The sequence below is a fragment of the Perna viridis genome, chromosome 14, assembly GCF_037379345.1.
Source record: "Perna viridis isolate PV_CMFRI_1.1 ecotype Kerala chromosome 14, ASM3737934v1, whole genome shotgun sequence".
NCBI classification, from domain to species: Eukaryota; Metazoa; Mollusca; class Bivalvia; order Mytilida; family Mytilidae; genus Perna; species Perna viridis.
Genome location: NC_142458.1, coordinates 15,115,596 through 15,134,904, shown reverse-complemented (window position 1 = coordinate 15,134,904; position 19,309 = coordinate 15,115,596). Strand labels below are relative to the sequence as shown.

Below are 19,309 nucleotides of genomic sequence, written 5' to 3'. Positions count from 1 at the left end.
AAATGGAGGTTAATACCATTCAAAAGCTGTGATACTTTTGAAATAACGTTCCCACTTGCACACTTATATGTCTATTAAACTACTGTTATTTGATAGGTCGAAAACGAAGTTGGAATCATGAGGCCATTCGGGTCATCTAAAAAATAAACTATAACTATGAGCTTAGGTAATCTGCAAGCACATCATCTTAAAAAGATAACACAACGTTAGATTTCAACTGAAATAGATATCCAGTACTGTTTGATACAATCCTGCAATAAAACAGAAACAGTGTTTACTACGTGATGTATGTACAAGGTGGAGACCTGGCAAATGTTTTACCTTTTAACGGACTAAAAGAGAAAACTGGAACGGCTGGCGAAGTTTATTTTGTCGCTTTTTCACGATGTTGTCCTCATGATAAAGACGGCGTGCTATATATATTTAGATGTCCTGGCACATGACTGCCTCAAATCTGCACTATTGACTTATTAGTTTCCCTTTGTTACTTGTAAGCAATGTGCTTTTTCATAACAAAATTGAGTTTTTTTATGCTGATGCAAGGATATATAAACAAATATATAATAAGAAATCGGCTAAATCAAAACTCTATATGTCAATATCATTTTAAGGTACCACACTCTGGAGCATCAAAACAGTGGAATACGGTATGCTAGAAGTCTTCTTCTGAGTTGTAGTGAAAGTGGAGTGTGGTGATAGATCTACGACGAAGTACAATATAGAGCTTTGGTTTTGTGAAATTAAAATATAGAGTGGATGCATCTGATTATAACAGAAAATATGGTTTTGGGGTTACCAAAACTGACTTAATCGAAATACACCTTTCATAACAAAGTAACAAACTACTTAATAGCAGGCTGTCATTTTACCTCAAACAAAATTTAGATTTGAAGATTTGAATGAAAAAGCGAAGCAAATACTCGGAATGCAAACTTTCATCTTATTAAGAAAATTCTTTTTAGTTGGACATTTGCTTTGTAAACACGCCTATCTTTTCATATATCTCTATGGAATATTTCAAAATCACGATAACGATAAAAAGTCAAAAATACAAATACAGTGCCTACATGGAAATGGAATAGAAGGCAATAAGGCATTGTGTATAGGGAAAGGGAGAATGTGGTATTACGCAATGGCGAATGGGATATACGTCATTGGCGAATGAGGTATGGGACATTCAGAAATTTTGAATTAGGCAATTGCGAAAGGGTTATATGCAATTGGGAACGGAATATGAGAAAATCGTGAATTTGTTATTCGGCAATGAGAGTTGTGGCAAGGGGCAATTGGATCCCTAAAAATAGATCTCTAATTGTAGGTCAAGATATAAGGTTGACTTCACAGTGTTTGTAGTATCTTTTATTTAAAGTTTTTTTTGGGGGTAGATGTGATGTATAAAATCATCGACACTACGATTTTTAAAGATAATACGTCATCTATATCCCGGAAACTGAGATCAAAGGATCTAGCTGAACGATGTGTCTTCTTTTGCATTAGACCAGCTATAATGTCATCCTTGCTAAGGGTGGAGGAGCACGTTTGTTGAAAAATGCGTCCACCACACTTGACAAATATGGTTTTGTTTTGTTTTTTTGTTTTTTTTCTAGTTATTCCCCTTAGGCCTGATATCTCATATATCGCTACAATTCATTGAATAGTTGAATACTGCTCACTCCGATACTTATCTTTTTCTTTTTATTTTGTCATTTTGTCTTATCTATTTATTTATTTGATCATTAACCTTTAAGGAAGAGTTCAATTACTAAGGTTTGTAGAACTTTCAAGGGAGTGTTTCATCCCTTCTATTTATGTGGCTTTTTTAGGGTCAGTACTTCAGGAAAGTTTTGCGCCTCCTTTTCTGGGTAGTTCTAGCAGCTGAAGAAGTATTTTATTCTTCCTGCTTGGTGGCGAATTTTTACGGGATTGTCTCATCTCTTGGATTTTTCCTTCCTCACTTTGATATCATTCTTGTTTATATTTAATATATTTATTTATTGTTTGTTTGGCGGGCTTGTTTAGCGGATATTTTATTATGTGGCCCACCAGATGCTTGTAATTTGACGTATATACTTGCATGTATACGTGTATTTCTGTTTTGTCCTTTTGTGATATCTTGTACATGTACGTTATTCTTTTTCGGCCAAAATAAATATTTTTTGTTGTATCAAATTTCTATTAAGCGTAGTAAATCTCATTGAATTAACACCACTCAAATGTCGTTGTAGAACTGGAGACTCTCTTTGACAGTTTGAGTTCAGAAGTTAATTTTTTTTAAAGGGGTTTAGTAGTACACTTTGAAGATCCAGTTTTATCGCGTTGTTTATATGGATTCTTTTGGAGATATGAAATCCAGTAAATAGATGGTAAATCACAATCATCGTCTTTAGTAGAAGCTAGCACAGATTTATGATTTGCTACTAACTCATCTTTGGAGAGTGTGGTAGCAGAGAAAGTCCAGTTAGTGGTATTATTTTCTACGTCTACCTCTAATAATTTTGCAGACAAAAATAATGTTGTTTTGGGCTTTATCTGCTGGTATGACAACATATTTATCATGTTTATCATGTATAGTATGCAATGTTTTTTCATAGCTTTTACCCATTCAGACCGCTAATCATTGGCTTCTTTTCTGTACTATCCATTTTATTGCGAAGTGCTCTATAAACAAGTATACACAAAATGTTCAAGTTCGTAAGGGTCCTTGATTATTTTACATTATATATATATAATATATTATTATTATTATATAATATTATTATATAATTATATATATATTATATATTTGAAATCAATAAAAGGCGAGATGTGTTTAATGGCATGTTTGTTGTTTTATTTTTCACAACGCAAGTTAAAAGTGTGCATCATAAACATTCAACTGGGTCGTCTGTCTTTCATTTAAATGGTTAAAAGTGTAAGTGATTGTAAAAATCAGGCAAAATGGGAAAAATCAGAGATATGCTTGTCAAAACCCAACAGATCTGACGATGTAATATCACTCAAGAATACTTTCTTTATTTGAAACGACCATTATTTAATCTTTGCATCACTCAGAAATTTTTCAATAAAATGTTTGAAAGTTTGATGTTTTTGACGGAATTATCTGCCCTTCAAACGTTCAATTTCTGTGCATGTCAATGAAATTATAACTTAATTTGCCAAAATGATACGGAAAATATTGTTTTTTTTGTCCTTCATTCTGATGGTGCAAATAGTCAAATAACACTATCAAAATGATGAGTTTTTTCATAACATTGTTTCATCCACTACCTGATTCTTAGAGAGGCTGACGCTCACAACTTGGTGGTGTTTGCTTTATTTCCTATTAAAATTGAAAGGAATGTAAAATCTATGAATTTATAGAGAATATTTCTTTTATTTCAAATAGCCAATCATTGCTCGACTTCACAGAATGCAAAGTGCTCTTCGGAAATACCACATTCCGATGCATACCAATTTAAGGTAGCAGTTTCTACAAATGTGCCGCACGAGTTTTGACTATTTACATCAGCAAAGATTAACGACGCAGCACCATTTTCCCCAGTGATCCACTTCAATGTGCCACTAGTTTTTGTAAGTCCGATCCAGACTCCTTCAATAAGCATTTCATAGGAAGTAATACTAATATCAGAAAAACTGACTAATAAAACGAATAAAATGACTTAGTTTTTTTTAATTAGACAAGCATTCTAATTTTTTGAGGTAACGTATTTGACAAAAATTACCAATTACCAGTGAATGGGAGAAAATTCAGAAAAAATCCTTTTAATGAAAAACACATTATTGTCATATTGAAATTACAAAATAGCACTTGAAATGAGCAGATATATTGAATACATCAATGATTAAAATACTAGAATCCAACATGATTTTTGTACGTCGATAACATGCTTAAAAGCACACATTTGGGTTCATGTTGAGGTACTTTTTTCATGGACAAGGGTGGCAATTTTTCACCTAATTGGACTCTGAAAAGTTCATATACTCGGGTTCAATAGAAAACTAAGACAGTATATAATTGTATTCGAATATACAAAAAAACTTATTTAGAAGTGTGGTATTTGAAAAAAAATGTCAATTAGAGATGAAATGGAAGAAAATATGAAATTCCCAAAAAGAACTCCTATTATGAAAAACTCACGATTGTCATATTGAAACTAAAAAAATCGCCATAAATAAGCGGATTTGTTGAGTAAAGATGGCAATTTTTCAAACAACTTGACTTGGTAAACGTGAAATATTTATTACCTGGTCTCTTAACTACGGTATTATGAAATGTGGCAATAACGAATGATATAGAAGAAATTCTGACATTCCAATTTCTTTTCGATTTTAATAGTAACTGAAACTTCAAAAAGAAATTCTTAGCGTCTGAAATGATCAGATGTGTTGGGTACATCATTATGTAAATTATGAACGCCAAAATACGAGTTTAACAGTGAAAAGATGCTGTGAATGAGAATTCTGTTTGATACCGAGACCAGTTTTTAGGGGTTGGGGTAATATTTTTAACATTTTTTGAAATTTTTTTCTTGAAAATCAGTTTTTCGTGGTTTCGTTATATAGAAAATTGCATTATCTATCGATTGATACCAAATTGAAAACGTTTTAGTCGAGAAATGACTTGTAGAGTCGAATTTATGTGACTTTTTACGGAAAAATAAAATATCACATTATACGCATTTTCGATAAATTCTGAATACGGAAAATACAAAATAAGCCATTTTTAAAGAAGCGTAAATACTTTAGGGGTTTTGACAAGAAACATTATGTCAATTTTAGCAATTTTTTCTTGTGGGGTAGGGGTAAATGTGGTCAATGAGGTATAAACATTTTCCATAAAAATACAAAAAGTACTTTAATTTTTTGCTGAACAAATGGGAGGTATAAGGGTATCTGAAAATAATATTTTGGTTGATGAATGGGGGAAACCAGAGGATATTTCAGCCCACGTACTTATTGTATTAGTAAAATACTAACTGTCGATTTGTTGACCACGAAGGACGTTTTGACTTATGAGAAATTCAGCCTTGGTAATTTCTGTCTGTGTTGTTAAAGCAGCAAGATGTCCCATCTGTGAACATGCTACCTGAAACCATTAATATATTTGTTTAAAATGTATTTTAATGATTAATTGTAAGATTCAAAATGCTTGATAAACCATTACCGTTTTACCAAAGGTACTTTATCAAATGGGGTAGGCATTGCCTAAATAAGCGAGCACCGTGAGTTTTACCATACATGTACCGTCTGTACGAGACTCGTAAAAATTAGTAAAGGGCATTACAAAGAGGAGGTGTCGACCCGAATGAAATTTTTAGCTTCGAAAGTGCAATATTTTTATTTATATTTAAGCAGCAGGAAAAATCAATATTTCTATTTGAAAAAATGCCTTGTCAATGTTTTTTAAATAAATGAATTACTTGAACATTTTTTCCGTAGGGGTCTGAAATATGTAGCCTGTTATCTGTACTCGTACCAACTTTTCCCCGTTCCCAAATAATGTTTTTCTAAAACATTCATTCTTACGGTATGTTAAGAACAGAATATTGCATGAAATGTGAAAAAGTCCGTTTCAATTCATTTTTCACCAAGAAAATATATTTTTGTATATTTCTTAATTTCTGAAATCAAACGGTCTAAAATATGTAACCGAAAGTTACCGTACCCACCTATTTATTGACTATTTCTCACTGTTTTGTCCGAATTTTACGTTTTTATAAAATAATTAAAATTTCACCTGAAGACTTTGGATAAAGTTTTGAAAGATTTGATATTGTTTTTAAAAAAAAGTGATTGAGTCTGAATTCCCATCCTTACATAGCGTCAATTCCCGTACCAGCAAAGAATGAATACCATCTTATTCAGAATGAAAAACAAAGTATTTTAAACAGAGTCTGATACGATTTAAAACAAATTAGAAAAAGACTTGAATATTTGCTAAGATGAATTTGTTTTTACTGAAACGTAATCTGAACCTATATTTTTTTTATGTGTTTGATTGAAGGAAATGATGAATTTTCTCCGAAAGGACAGTCACATTTTGTTACTTCTGGGACATGACATTTTTCGTTAGTATAATGGGGAACCTTAAGGGAAATTTAGAAAGTACACGTAATAACCGGTGTTCGCTATAATACTGAAAACTTTATTTTATGTCTTTTATGCTTTTTGAAGTTAAAATGTCAACAAGATTTTTCTTCTTTAAGCTTATCATTATTCAAAATTACTCGTTTTTGCATGTATTTAGAAACATATACAGCAGATGACAATTTAGTTTGCAAATCAAAACTTTACAGTGTATTTACAAAAGAATTGACAAATTATTCATTAGTTTACAATTATTGTTACTAAAATGCGCAGGGATATATTAATGATATCTGTTTTCTTACCACATGTGTACAAACTTTCCATTTCACTTCATATGCAGTTCATTTTGTTTTCTAACAGTCTTTTTATTATTATTTTAAACTACCAAGTGTAAACATCAATGTATTTGATAAACCATACCTGATATACACAGATACTTTGTATGATATTGAAATCTTTTTTCATGTAATTCTGTTTTTTTAAGTTAAAATATCAACAAGAATTTTCTCTTTTCACCTTCTCATTACTCAAATTTACTGCTTTATTACAATATACTGTAGATAGTAATTCACTTTGCTAATCAAAACTTTAGAATGTTATTACTAAAAAACTGAAATAGTATCCATTAATTAGAAATCATTTAACAATATTTGTTACTAAAACGTGTAGGAAATATCGAAAACCGCGAAGTGATTTTTTCAGGAAATGATATCTCTTTTCTTACCACATCTGTACCAGCTTTCCATTTCATATTAAGGATCTTAATGATTCATTGATATATCATTATAATGGCATTTTATGCAAACTACCTGTAATATATCGTCATTTTTTCTTTGATTTTCAGTTTTCTTTATTATATCTCAACCTGTGCACCTGGTCCATGCTCCCATTTTTTGATGGAATCCGAGTTTACTCATTCACTTTTGTTACTTGTATGTATTATTTTGGTTACTTCATGTTCTTTCTTGTGTACAATGTATGTCTGTTTCCAGTTCTAGACTGCTACTTAAATAGACATTCATAGACTATTATTATCTTGTAAGATATACAGATTATTGAATTATGAATATTTGTTGTTGAGATATTTGAACTAAAACTCACAATTGCGCATCCGTATGTCAATTTAACTCCTGTTAAATAATACAAGAATCCCGAATAACTGAGCGTGATGCCATTAAGGCCATCTGAAAAAAAAAAAACTAAGACTGTGATCTTAAGTAATCTACATCGATCAAAAATAACACCAAGTTAGATTTAGAATTAAAACTCCAATACAGTCTAACACAATCCTGCCATACGATTTCTAAAGATAACCTGTGTTTATTAAGTTTTATATTTACAAAGTAGGGACCTTACAATTGTAATACACATATTTCTAAGCAAAGTGATTTTCATAACAAAGTTTATTGTATGCTAGCTGATGCAAGGATGGAAACACATATATAATTAAGTCTGAGCTACATCCAAACTAAATGTCAATATCATATTAACGTACCAACTTTTGGAGGAGTATTATTACAATGGAATACGGTAGAGCTTAAAGTCTCGTTTGGAGTTGTGGTCAAAGTTGAGTGTGATGATAGATCTTCTACAAAGTACAATACAGAATTTTGGCTTTATGGTTATTAAATAGAAATAAAGAATGGATACATCAGATTATAACAGGAAAAATGGTATTGGCGTAACCACGATTTACCTAACTGAAATACAACCCTTTTCATAAAAAAACGAACACCTATTGAATCCCTAGCTGTTGATTTACTGAAAACACTATTGAAATTTGAATGAAAGAGCGAAAAATACTTCTAAATGTAAAACCCTTTCATTTTTGAATTTTTTTAACTTGACAATTTCAAACAAATTTGGTCAATTTGGTCAAAACCAAATCTCTTTAAATTGCATTTATACTTTATTATTACTTATACGTACTCAACACCTCTACATAAAAATATAATTAAATATAATCGATCATCGGAACAGATAAAATAAAAAAGAAACAGATCGGATAAAACAGTACAGTGCATAGAGTGGCACACAATCGGTTTTAAAAACATCGTCTGTTCGATCCTTTTTACTACATAGCACCGCCTTCTAAATGGCCTATGCTGCAATGTACTAACCATACTTACACTTACCAGAAGGAATCATTAACTTGGCCAACAAAAGCTATATTTTGATATAGTCTAGCTGGCTGGGTGGTATAAGAGGCTGGAATCAGTGCAAGCGGTGTTACCTTGAATGCACTTATTCTAGTCCAGCTTAGGAATACCCAAAAGAGTCTTTGTAAGGATGACTGTTCCTAATGCTTTGGGGACTTTTCCGACTCTTATACGGTTTTGAGGTTTCAATATACAAATAATTTGATATTCCTTTTCGTAGGGAACCAAATTTATGGTTTGGTCTACCCACGAAAACTACAAGAAGTGGTTTGTTTGTTTGTTTGTTTGTTTGTTGGGGTTTAACGTCTGACCAGCAATATTTCAGCTATATTCAGACAATGAACATGAAATGGATGATAAAATGAACATGAAATGAAGAAAACAAAAGGATGGGTCACAAGGATAATAGGGTCGACAAATTTTGATTGCCACTGGAAAAAGGGGGGATGGGTAAGGTAGGGCAATTTAGCCTCCTGAGCGCAAAGGTTCCTACTCCTATCGAATACCACAGCAGGGTTCTTTAACGTACAAGGAACGTGGCTTCTTTCCAAACACGGTGCACCACTATGGTTTGCGGTCAGGTTTTCCGTATTATAGCCTGACAACCCCAGCATGTAACACGCCAGGGGTACCCCATTCAACCACCTGGGGCACACATCCCAGTTGCTCTGTGGGCAGAGCGCCTAGACCCCGGCTAGGTTTCTGAGCACTATTTAGTCGTCTTATACGACAAGCTTAGCGCTGCTGCAGGCCTATTCTTTTAACAACCGGACCTGCACGGGGCTCACAAGAAGTGGTACCCCGTAAACAATAGTACTTTCACACTATATTTCCATAGCAAAGGGTAAAGGGAGATGAAGGGTCTTATTGGCCTGAAATTCACCCAAAAATTAAAATAAAGTGTTGAATGATTTAATTGAAGATATGAAGACTTGAATCCGTCATTAATGAGAGAACATGAAGACTTCTGATAATTCCTGCAATCAAATACAGATCGATAATTTGAAGTTCATTTATATTCAGATATTGTGTCATATTTTGTACTTTTTGGTCATATCTGGTCATATTTTTGGTAAAGAAATGGTGTCCACTCCCAACAAACAACTTCATATTAAGTGCATATTTTTATTATCGTATAGTTTATCATATGTGAAAATATAAAATTGTTTCTCTAGTGCGAATATAGTTTTCTGGATGTAAATATTTACGAAAAAAAACAACAAAATTAAAAACTCTCTGTAGTTTTTTGCTAAATGAAATATGGCATAAATATGGCGTCATTACTATAAACCTACGTCACAATATACTATTTTTCCTTACATATATTATTATGCTAAGGAAAAATAAATGGAATCAAGGTTATAGCGGTAATCAAAAGAATTTAGTCCAGTCATAAAGACCAGACACGGAAAACAGACATAAACAACAAAGAACATAAAGTTACTAAAATCATATATACAAAGTAACAAAAGCATGAATGAGCAATCCACTGGAAACTGGGAGCATGGACCAGGTGCATCGGTAGGATAAGCGTCCTGTGCTTTTCTAGGAACACCCGCCGAGTTGTTTTTAAAAAGTCATGTCCGGGATAGACGAAAGAGGAAAGGAAACTATGACAGGTTGAACAAATCAGATTTCATGGCGCAGATGGATACACAGTACCTTTTCACGAGTCATGATGATGTTGCCACAGATGAAAAGAAAGTTGACACTTCTGAATGAAAAGTCATCGAGTTTGTCGTAAAGTTTGATAAAAGTTGTCCTTTACCATCGATTTCTATGCACTTGGCCAAGATAAGAGCATGACTTCACAGTGTCTGTAGTATCCTTTTTCTCAAGTTTTTTGGGATATATGTGATGTATCAAATCCCCGCAATTAGGATTGTTTAAAGAAAATACGTCATCTATATGGCGGAAACTAAGATTAAAGAATCTAGCAAAACGATATTCTTTCTTTCGGATCAGATCAGCTATAAAGTCAGCCTCATGAGAGTGAAGGAATATGTCAGCAAGTAGAGGACCACAAAAACAATTCCAGCATTTTGAAAACACCTTCCTCTGTATATTCGTAAGATGATTTGGAATTATTTCTTATAAAGGATGAGGAATCTTTATCTATATATTTGTATCTCGATTTACCATCTTAAGAAACAACGATGTATGATGTTTTAAAATAGGGATTATAATTGAGAATGGGGAATAGAAGTATATAGTTTTGTGGAATCATAGGCGTAAATGCTCTGTTAATAGTCTTGAACTGATTGTCTCCAAAAGATCTTTCGATTTGTATAGGATCCACATTGATTTACTACCACTACATAGTAACAAATGTTGTGATAGGATTACAGACCCCCTTAGACAGTTGTGAGGATAGAAGATAAAAGTTTTGAAAGAGGTTTGGTGGTATATTTTGCAGATCCAGCTATGTCACGTTGTTTGTATGGACTCTTGTATAATTTAGGAATCCAGTACATAGACGGTAAATCACAATCATCGTCCTTGGTAGAGAGACCAAAAGAGGATAGCACAGATTAATGGATTACGACAATGTCTTCTTTGCAGAGTGTGGTAGCAGCATATGTCTTATCGCGTCTACCTCTAATAATATAAATTGTATGTAAAACGTTGTGCAGACAGAAACAATGTTGTTTTGGGTTTTATCTGCTAGTACGGCGACATATTTGTCATGTTAAGAAGACAATGTTTTTCCTGCATCGGGGTTTTGGAAAAATGATGTAGCATTGGCACTAATTGATCTACTTAAAATTTCCATTCGTTTCAAAGTTAAAGACCTCACGGCCTTTAGCCACTCTGACAGAGAATCAATGTCTTCTTGTTCCCGTTTTCTTGCGTAGTCCCCCATGGCATCCATAAGAACTTTAAAGTTATAATTCCATTTATAAAGTGTATTTCACGGTACTTGGGGCCTTTATAAAAGATATTACGCAGAGATTCGTTTTTGATGATGGTTGAATCCCCGGTAACGACATCACCGGAAGGACCATATTTAAATGGAGAGTTTTACAAGAACAATCAGGTGGTTTAGCCTGGAATTCTTTAATCTCGAGGAAGGATGAGGAAGGGTCAGAAATAGGAGTGTCAAGACTTGTCTTGTAAAGGGAGTTTAGTAGAGTGGGAGGTATAGAATGAAGTTTGGTTCTAATGTGATGAAGTCTAAAAGGTTTATATATGAAAGGAAGGAGACCATCTATGGAGACATCATGTAACTTAGATGACGTATAGTGACGATGGCCATGACTCCCTTTTCGTCTTGGATTTTTGTCCAAAAAAATCATCACAATTATGCTATTGTTATATATTGGCTTGAAAGGTTTGTATATTTTGATGTTCTCATTGCGTCCGTAAGATATTGCAGTACCTAGTCTGCGTATCCAGTACTCCTCTCTTTCCCTATGATAGTTTTTACTTAGAACGGGACTGTTCGTAGGATGATATTTTCTTTCTCAAATATGAACGTCCATAGAGATGATTGAATGATCTTTTGGATTAATTTGTTGATAAACTGTCGGGAATTTGGTGAAGATAAAACAACTGTTGTGCTATAACATAAGAACAATTTGTATGCTATAACAAGAAAGTTGATATTTAAGGCAATAGTTATGGGTTAATGCCCCAACACCTTAGTTTTTTTTTTTTTTGGTTGATACTTTAACTCGAAATGAACTCGAACAACATTGACATTTATGGTGATATCGCCCAAGCTAAGTTCAGAGTACTAGACCACTCAGTCAGCTAGACAGTTATGGCATCGCTGCGAAGTTTAGATTTCACAACCTTGTTCATGTCAATTTTTGACGGGAAAAATCAATGTCGGTTCAAATTAAGTGATAGTGTTTATCGTTTTTGTTTTTAAGAGTAATTGACTTATAAATTATCATATGATAGCATCGTTGCTTTTATAGCATTCATAATTCATAATGTCTCCGAAAAGCAAATATGTACTAAAAGGATTATTGTTTCCCGATTTATTTATGTAATTAAAAAATGTAGTTTATCACTTACTGTATACTTAGGATAAAATAAAAAAAATAATGTTACCTGTTCCTTCCACGCTAGGCGTTGTTGTTGTACTTGACGCAATTCCTAAAATATTTAAAGTAAATTTTCTTTATTCCTGAGTCCTAGACTATAACATTCTTATTAGAAACTGAATAGGCTTTGGTGATGGGTGTTTGCAAATGCAGCAATTAAAAACGGGGAACGGAAAATCTTTATATCATCATGGATTCTTGTCCTGCTTAGGAACGACCAAACTTACTTTGCAAACGTGACCGTTTGTACAGCACTGGGACGTTTCCGGCTCTTATACGTTTCAGAATATTCGCTACACTGCTCATTCTCTTCGTGTTTGATACAGGGTTGGACAAATTATTTAATTTGCTCATAAAGGGTCGTATTGAACTGACATGCAACTAAATATAAATCATAAAATGTTGAATAATATTTAATTGTTGATTTGAAGACTTGAATCCGTCATAAATGAGAAAACATAAAGACTTCTGATAATTCCTGCTTAAAGGACAGATCAGTTATTTGATGTTTACTTATATTCAAATATTGTGTCAAATTTTGTACTTTTTGGTCAATTCTGGTCATATTTTAGTAAGGAAATTATGTCAAAACCCAAAAGACAACTTCATCTTCATGCTTTTCGAAGTTTATGCTACAAGACGTAAAATTATGGCACATTATTACGTCATTACAATGAACTAACGCCATAAAATACTAGTGTTCCCTATGTTTATTTATAATTTACTATGTTATGAAAATGTTTTATGTTATTACGGTCGAAACGAACTCGAACCGATGTGACATTTAAGGGGATATCGCCCAAAGTAAATACAGTGTCCTAGACGACGTAGCCAGCTGGGCATTTGTAGCATTGTTGCGAAGTTTAGATTTCACAATTTTAGTGCATGTTAATTTTAGATTGGGAAAAAATCAGTGTCGGTTCAATTTCAGTGGTGGCGTTAAGCATGTATTAAGAGTATTTGATTTACAAATTACCATATGATAGTATTATTGTTTTTTAGCATTCGTCATGTCATTTTATTTCTGAAAAGCAAATATGAACTTAAAGGACTATTGTTCCCCGATTAATTCATGTGATTATACAATGTAGTCTATTACTTGCAGTATACTAAATATTATTACCTGTTCCTTGCCCGCTAGGCGTCGTTGTTGTACTCGACGTAATTCCTAAAATATTTAAAGTAATTTGTTTTTATTCTTGCGTCCTAGACTATAACAAATTTTATTAAAAACTCATCCGTACATATTTTGATCAAGCAGTTGTGGTTTGGTATACTTCAAATGAAATGGGGCATGCGGCAATACGTAATTGTGTATAGGGAACTGGGGAATGTGGTATGGGCAAATAGAACTTTAGTATCAAACAAGGGCGAATGAGTTACAGGGCTATGGAGAATGGGGTATATAGGACAATTAGGGATGTGGTATGAGGCAAGCGGTCCATTTGGGATTGGGGTATTGGAAAAATAGGAAATAAGGAATGGTGTATTGTGCAATGGGCATTGGCTTCGGTGATGGGTTGTGGCAAATCTGGCATTTGAAACGGGGAATGGGATAATGTAATATTTGAATGAAGGAAAATGGAAGAGGATAAGTGGAAATCAAGGAGCTGTAACTGTCAACAAACATATGATTATTATAACAATTTGACAACATTTAAAGAGACGATGATATTCGGTATGCATCTTAATATGCATTTCTATAAATTGTCGGCGAGATGTTTTTTAAAGAAGTAGATGGCATTGATGCTACTCAGGATTTAGTGTCGTCAATAGTAAACAAGGGAATAATTGCTACTGAGTTTTTCAAAATGCTAACATTATCTCTAGTAATTTAGTGTGTAAGTGTGTCAATTTATTGTAAACAAATATTAAACACATTTGATGATGGAAAGCAGATAAAGCTTTTTACGGCAGTGCACTATTTGTTTTTATTATTATTATTATTATTATTATTATTTTATTCGACTCCTTGTTCATTGTCTATTTTTTATTATCTTTAGTGATTTATCCTAACTCCGATTAACTTATTATTGTGAAATAACATTTTTTTGTAACGCAGAACAGGGGCCTGTGTATGTGGATCATACCTCATCAAGGTCATGTCAAAAAGTGTTTACTAACATATTCAAATCAGCTCAACATTCAATATATGATTTTTTAAAAAAATTCTTTATTTGAATTATTCGCCATTGTGATTTACCAACACACTAAAAATCCGTGTATTTTCCCCTACAATAAAATAAACAAAACTGATTAATGTTCGGCTAGATAAGATGCAACTTCTCAGTGAAATAAGATGATAATTAAATGTACGTATGGCCAAGAAATTAACCATTGCACCAGAAAACAAAAACAAAAATAGCAGCTAACGACCCTTGTCATTCATCCATTTTCTTAGTAAGTCAGAATTTACAATCATAATAATTTTTCGACATTTAATTCAAGAATATCCAGTTATGCGCATATAAACAAAACTTGTCAATCAAGTGTCATTTTAAATTTTTAGTATTCATATTCTTAAAATTGTGACAACCGGAGTGGGGGTTAACCCACTATACCTCTCTTCGCGTTTTATGGTTTTAAGTAAATTTACGGTATATGTTACCTCTTTCTTTGCACTTCCTCTCTGTAATAAAATGTGATTTTCATTATAAATTACCAAGGTGTTTGAATATCTAAACTTTATAGATAAAAGATAAATAAACAACATTTGAAACGCATCACCATTGTGGAATAATCTTTGATATTGTATGTACAATTGTCAAGAATATGGATTTCGATATTTTGTTTAAAATGTGCTTAAAAAAACTGTAAATTGTTAGACAGAACTATTCTTAAACACACATTTTAGATCTAGGAATTTCATTTTCAAATTATTCTAGTTACTACACAATTTACAATTTCCGTTAATTCAAACTAACGATGTGTAATGTCATGCACTCTTCTGATGAATACTTAATAAACAAGTGAAGGGTTAGCTAATTTTAAAATTTCACGATATTGTTGACCAAATAATGAAAATCATTTTTCTTTTCAAAATCATATATCATATACCATAATATGAAATTCAGCACTATTGTTACTCCGCAGATTCTAATAAGAAAAATAACAAAAAAAAAACCTTTCAGATATCTTGTCTCCAATACTTCAAACACGGTCAGAATCAAGATGATATATTTGAACATCATGACAAGATGATTAGAGAAACTATTATACCTGAAAAACAAATCCAAAACGAGTAGTTCACACAACATATGACTTTTATCCCTTATAGAAATACATTCCTTGTCTTTTAATAATGCAAACAATAATAGAAATCAAAACAACAATACTTCAATGCTTCTGTTTCAACAAAAGGATTTTATTATTTGTAGAGCAAAAACCAAACTATTGATTTGACGAGTTTTGGAAATATAGCGCTCTGAGGGTTGCGAGAATATTTAAAAAAAATACAATACAGCTACATGTACAATAATAAAAAAAATCACCACTTAAAACCATACTAAACAACAAAATCTACATTAAAAACAAATAGAAATAAAAACAAAAATCATAGAAGGACAACACAAAAAAGAAGAATAAAGCGACAATATTACTGGGAAACCAATATTTCGAGTTGTTTCCCTGTGAAACTTAACCTACATTTAAAACAAACTTTTCAGCAATTTAAATGTAATTATAACGCTTCTTCTTCTCTGAAAGGAGCATCAGCGACGTCTTATATATGTAGAATGTAAGACCAGAACTATGAATGACTAAAACAGATTCTGAAGGAAGTCGGTCGCCACGGAAGTAGATGATTGCGCAAGGGCGGATGTATGGTTTCATACATGAATTCTTTACAATGATTCCCTTTTCTTAATGCAAACGAAACTAAGATTTTACCTGGTGAAACAAAAAAAAGTGTTGGAAAAGAAAAAGAAAGAGTCATCAAGAGAACCAAGAATCTAGCGGAAATCAAAAGAATGTAATCCAGGGACAAAGACCAGATATGGAAAACAGACACACACAAGAAAGAACATAAAATAACCAAAATAAAACTAGGAGCATGGACCAGATGCACGGTGTCGAATTAGAAAAAAAAAACAAACATAAAAGAAAATGCTCATCATGCATCACTACAAACATTCGTAGTCGTATAAACAGATAGGTGGAAAAGAAAAACGATAAAAATCATCATGAACAAGACATATATCATATCTATATTAGCATTCCCTAAAAAATGAGTCATATATTACAGAAAAGCTTAACGTAGAGACAGTTTAATGGACGGATAAGATAATTAAACTTTACGTCTACTTCGATTAGTAGGCCTAGGGGCACAACTTAGGAATAAACGTATATTTGTATAATACCTGTAGTGACAGAGGAAGAAGATATTTTAAGGATGATAACGGTAAGAAAATATACGTTCAATATTCAATAAATAACTTCTTCTGTTACAGCTGACACATACTGGAATTGCAAATTGTGAAATGGCAAGATTTGTATATAAAGTAATTTGAAATTTCTATACAAGTTTCAGTTATGGATTTTTATGATTTTCAGTGTGTTTTAGTAAAGTTTCAATGCATTTTTTCTCAATAAAATGCTTTATGCAAATCGCTTATAATTACAAATGGCGAAATCATTTCATATGGTTGCTCATCTCAAAGCTAGATAAATAAGATAAGAGAGTGTAATGTTTTTTATTTATTTACAAGTCATGAGATGATTCGTGTAGGTCAACCCCAATCACATAACCAGTTCTCCTTTGTCATTTGAATTGTGGACCTTTTTTATGCAAATCAAACACTTTAATTTGCGTATAAAATTGACATTTTGAAAGAGCCTTTGTTTTTGATTAGGTTGATTTAAGTGGGTGATTAATGTATGGTTTTCCCAAAATACGGATCAGATTACGTAAAAGAGTAATCAAGGGAACCAAGTTTACAGCGGTAATCAAAAGAATGTAATCCAGGGACAAAGACCAGACATGGAAAACAGACATACACAACAAAAGACATGAAGTAGCTAACATCTTACATACAAAGTAACAAAAGCAAATGAGCAACTCGGACTCTACTAAAAACTGGGAGCATAGACCAAGTGCACCGGTAGGGTAAGCGTCCTCTGCTTTTCTAGAAACACCCGCCGAGTTGCTCATAAAAAGTCAAGTCTGGGGTAGAAAAACGAGGAAAGTAAAACTATGACCCGTTGAATAAATCAGTTTTCATGGTGCAGATGGATACACCATAACGATCCACGAGTTCTGTTTCATGGTCGTCAAGATATCGTTAAATGGATATCAAGACTTTGAATAGAAATAGATTTGTACTTACATATATAAGTAGCGTATTTTCTGACCAATATGTCCGAGCTTAACAATTTTGATTACCCACGTTGCTTGTTCCCTTTAAATCATAATATATTGTGACATACGTCAAAAGAGAAATTTCCGCCAATTTTAATCATGCTGATGATTCAGAATTTTTTTTTTTTTTTGTTTGGTTAATATTGATGTTTCTATCAAATTAAATGTTAACATCCTTATTTTGTTCGTCCAATATACGCGGACGTAACAAAAATAGATATTTTACGCAAAAAATAAAAATATTTACATAAAAAAGCATATTGGTATTCTAAGCAATATAGGACCTCGAACGTGTGAGATATTGATATAATTATCAAAATAAATCATTAAATTCACAAAGTTCAAGGTCAAACCAAATAATGGATTCGGCACCAAGCTATCTACTCTGCTCCCTTCCAGGGCTATGGAATTAAAAATAAAAGACTCTCGAAGAGCCTGAATTGCAAACCATATCCTATTAACTCAGTATGTAAAGGTATCATTCTGAAAAAGATCTTATATCGATGACTGAGTACCTAAGGCACTGTAAAATGTTGGAATTGCCTTCAATGTGTTTTAGAACTCCATGCCATGTTGTCCCACCGGAAGACGAAGGCATTTCCCCGTTATATATTTACTGAGAAAGAACATAAAATGAAGTTCAATTATGGCTATTCAACATTTTCATTATCGCCATTCGTATCAGGGCGACAATACTACATAAACTAAATATTGTTTCGATCAAAGCAAGTATAAAAACATAGAGGAAAAATGGCCGTCCAGAACAAAGTTTTATCATCACGATTCAACTAAGAATATCATGTTTCCTATAAAAATCTTTTGAATGCAATCAACTGGTAAAAATGGCCGCAAATTAGGAGCTATTTTGAAAACGGCAGCCTTAAAAATTTTCAATACTGCAAGTCGACTCAAAATATGTTTATCTTATGTTAAGATTTCATTATTCTTTAATAATTCAGGAACAATTAGTGAAAAAAAGCATTTCGACCCCTATGTTCTATTTATAGTAATGACGGTCATGAAAAATTTTGGACTGGATACCGCAAGGAATAATTGGGCCAACTGGTACTTAACTGTGTTGCTCTTTTTTTCTGAAAAGAAGACTTTCAAAGTTAACAAACGTTGAAAACGAGAAAAACAAGCAAACGTTTCTAGGGCCAAAATTCCTACATGGATGGTCGAATCATTTTGAAAATTTTGGCATAGGTCGGTCTTCTGATAGTGAAAAAAAAACTAACCCTGTCAGAGTTTTGCTAAATTCAACGGCTTTTCAGTTATTTGTTCTATTTTTATACAGCCATGTTTTCAAATAGATAAAAAAAATTAAACAATCAGTTTGTGCAGGATACCCTACGAAATAATTATGCCAACTTTCATTAAATTTGGTCACAAGGTTTCAGAGAAGATTTTCAAAGTTTAAATGTAAAAAACCAAAAAATATATGTTTCAACAGCCATAACTCCTACATCAGGCGATGAAATATATTGAAATTACAGCATAGGTCCGTCTTCTGATGATGAACAATAATATTACCATCGCCAGAATTTTTTTTTTGCGTCATTTTAAACAAAAATGTACTTTGACCCCTTGTTCTATATTAGTGATAGCGGCCATGTTTTAAAAGTTTTTTTTTTAATAAACGATCAGTTTGCGCA

The 19,309-nt window shown here is 32.6% G+C and overlaps 2 protein-coding genes across 6 annotated transcripts in view; both read right to left on the bottom strand.

Moving 5' to 3' along the window:
* Positions 1 to 19,309, bottom strand: part of LOC148598341 (uncharacterized) — a 53,478-nt gene that overhangs the window by 28,633 nt on the left and 5,536 nt on the right. The window lies entirely within an intron of this gene.
* On the bottom strand, positions 2,600 to 17,772 carry LOC148598342 (uncharacterized). Of its 5 annotated transcripts, none has more exons than XM_088561188.1 (9): positions 17,623 to 17,772; positions 15,423 to 15,517; positions 14,907 to 14,927; positions 13,422 to 13,466; positions 12,306 to 12,350; positions 7,583 to 7,675; positions 7,189 to 7,271; positions 4,978 to 5,086; positions 2,600 to 2,658 (listed from the first exon to the last, which is right to left on the bottom strand). In XM_088561188.1, coding segments are annotated over exons 1-9 (537 nt in total). In that variant the 5' UTR covers positions 17,625 to 17,772; the 3' UTR covers positions 2,600 to 2,614. The 5 variants fall into 5 exon arrangements, with proteins under 5 accessions (XP_088417314.1, XP_088417310.1, XP_088417311.1 ...); XM_088561184.1 differs by lacking the exon at positions 2,600 to 2,658 and adding an exon at positions 3,354 to 3,589; XM_088561185.1 differs by lacking the exons at positions 2,600 to 2,658; positions 17,623 to 17,772 and adding exons at positions 3,354 to 3,589; positions 15,944 to 16,026.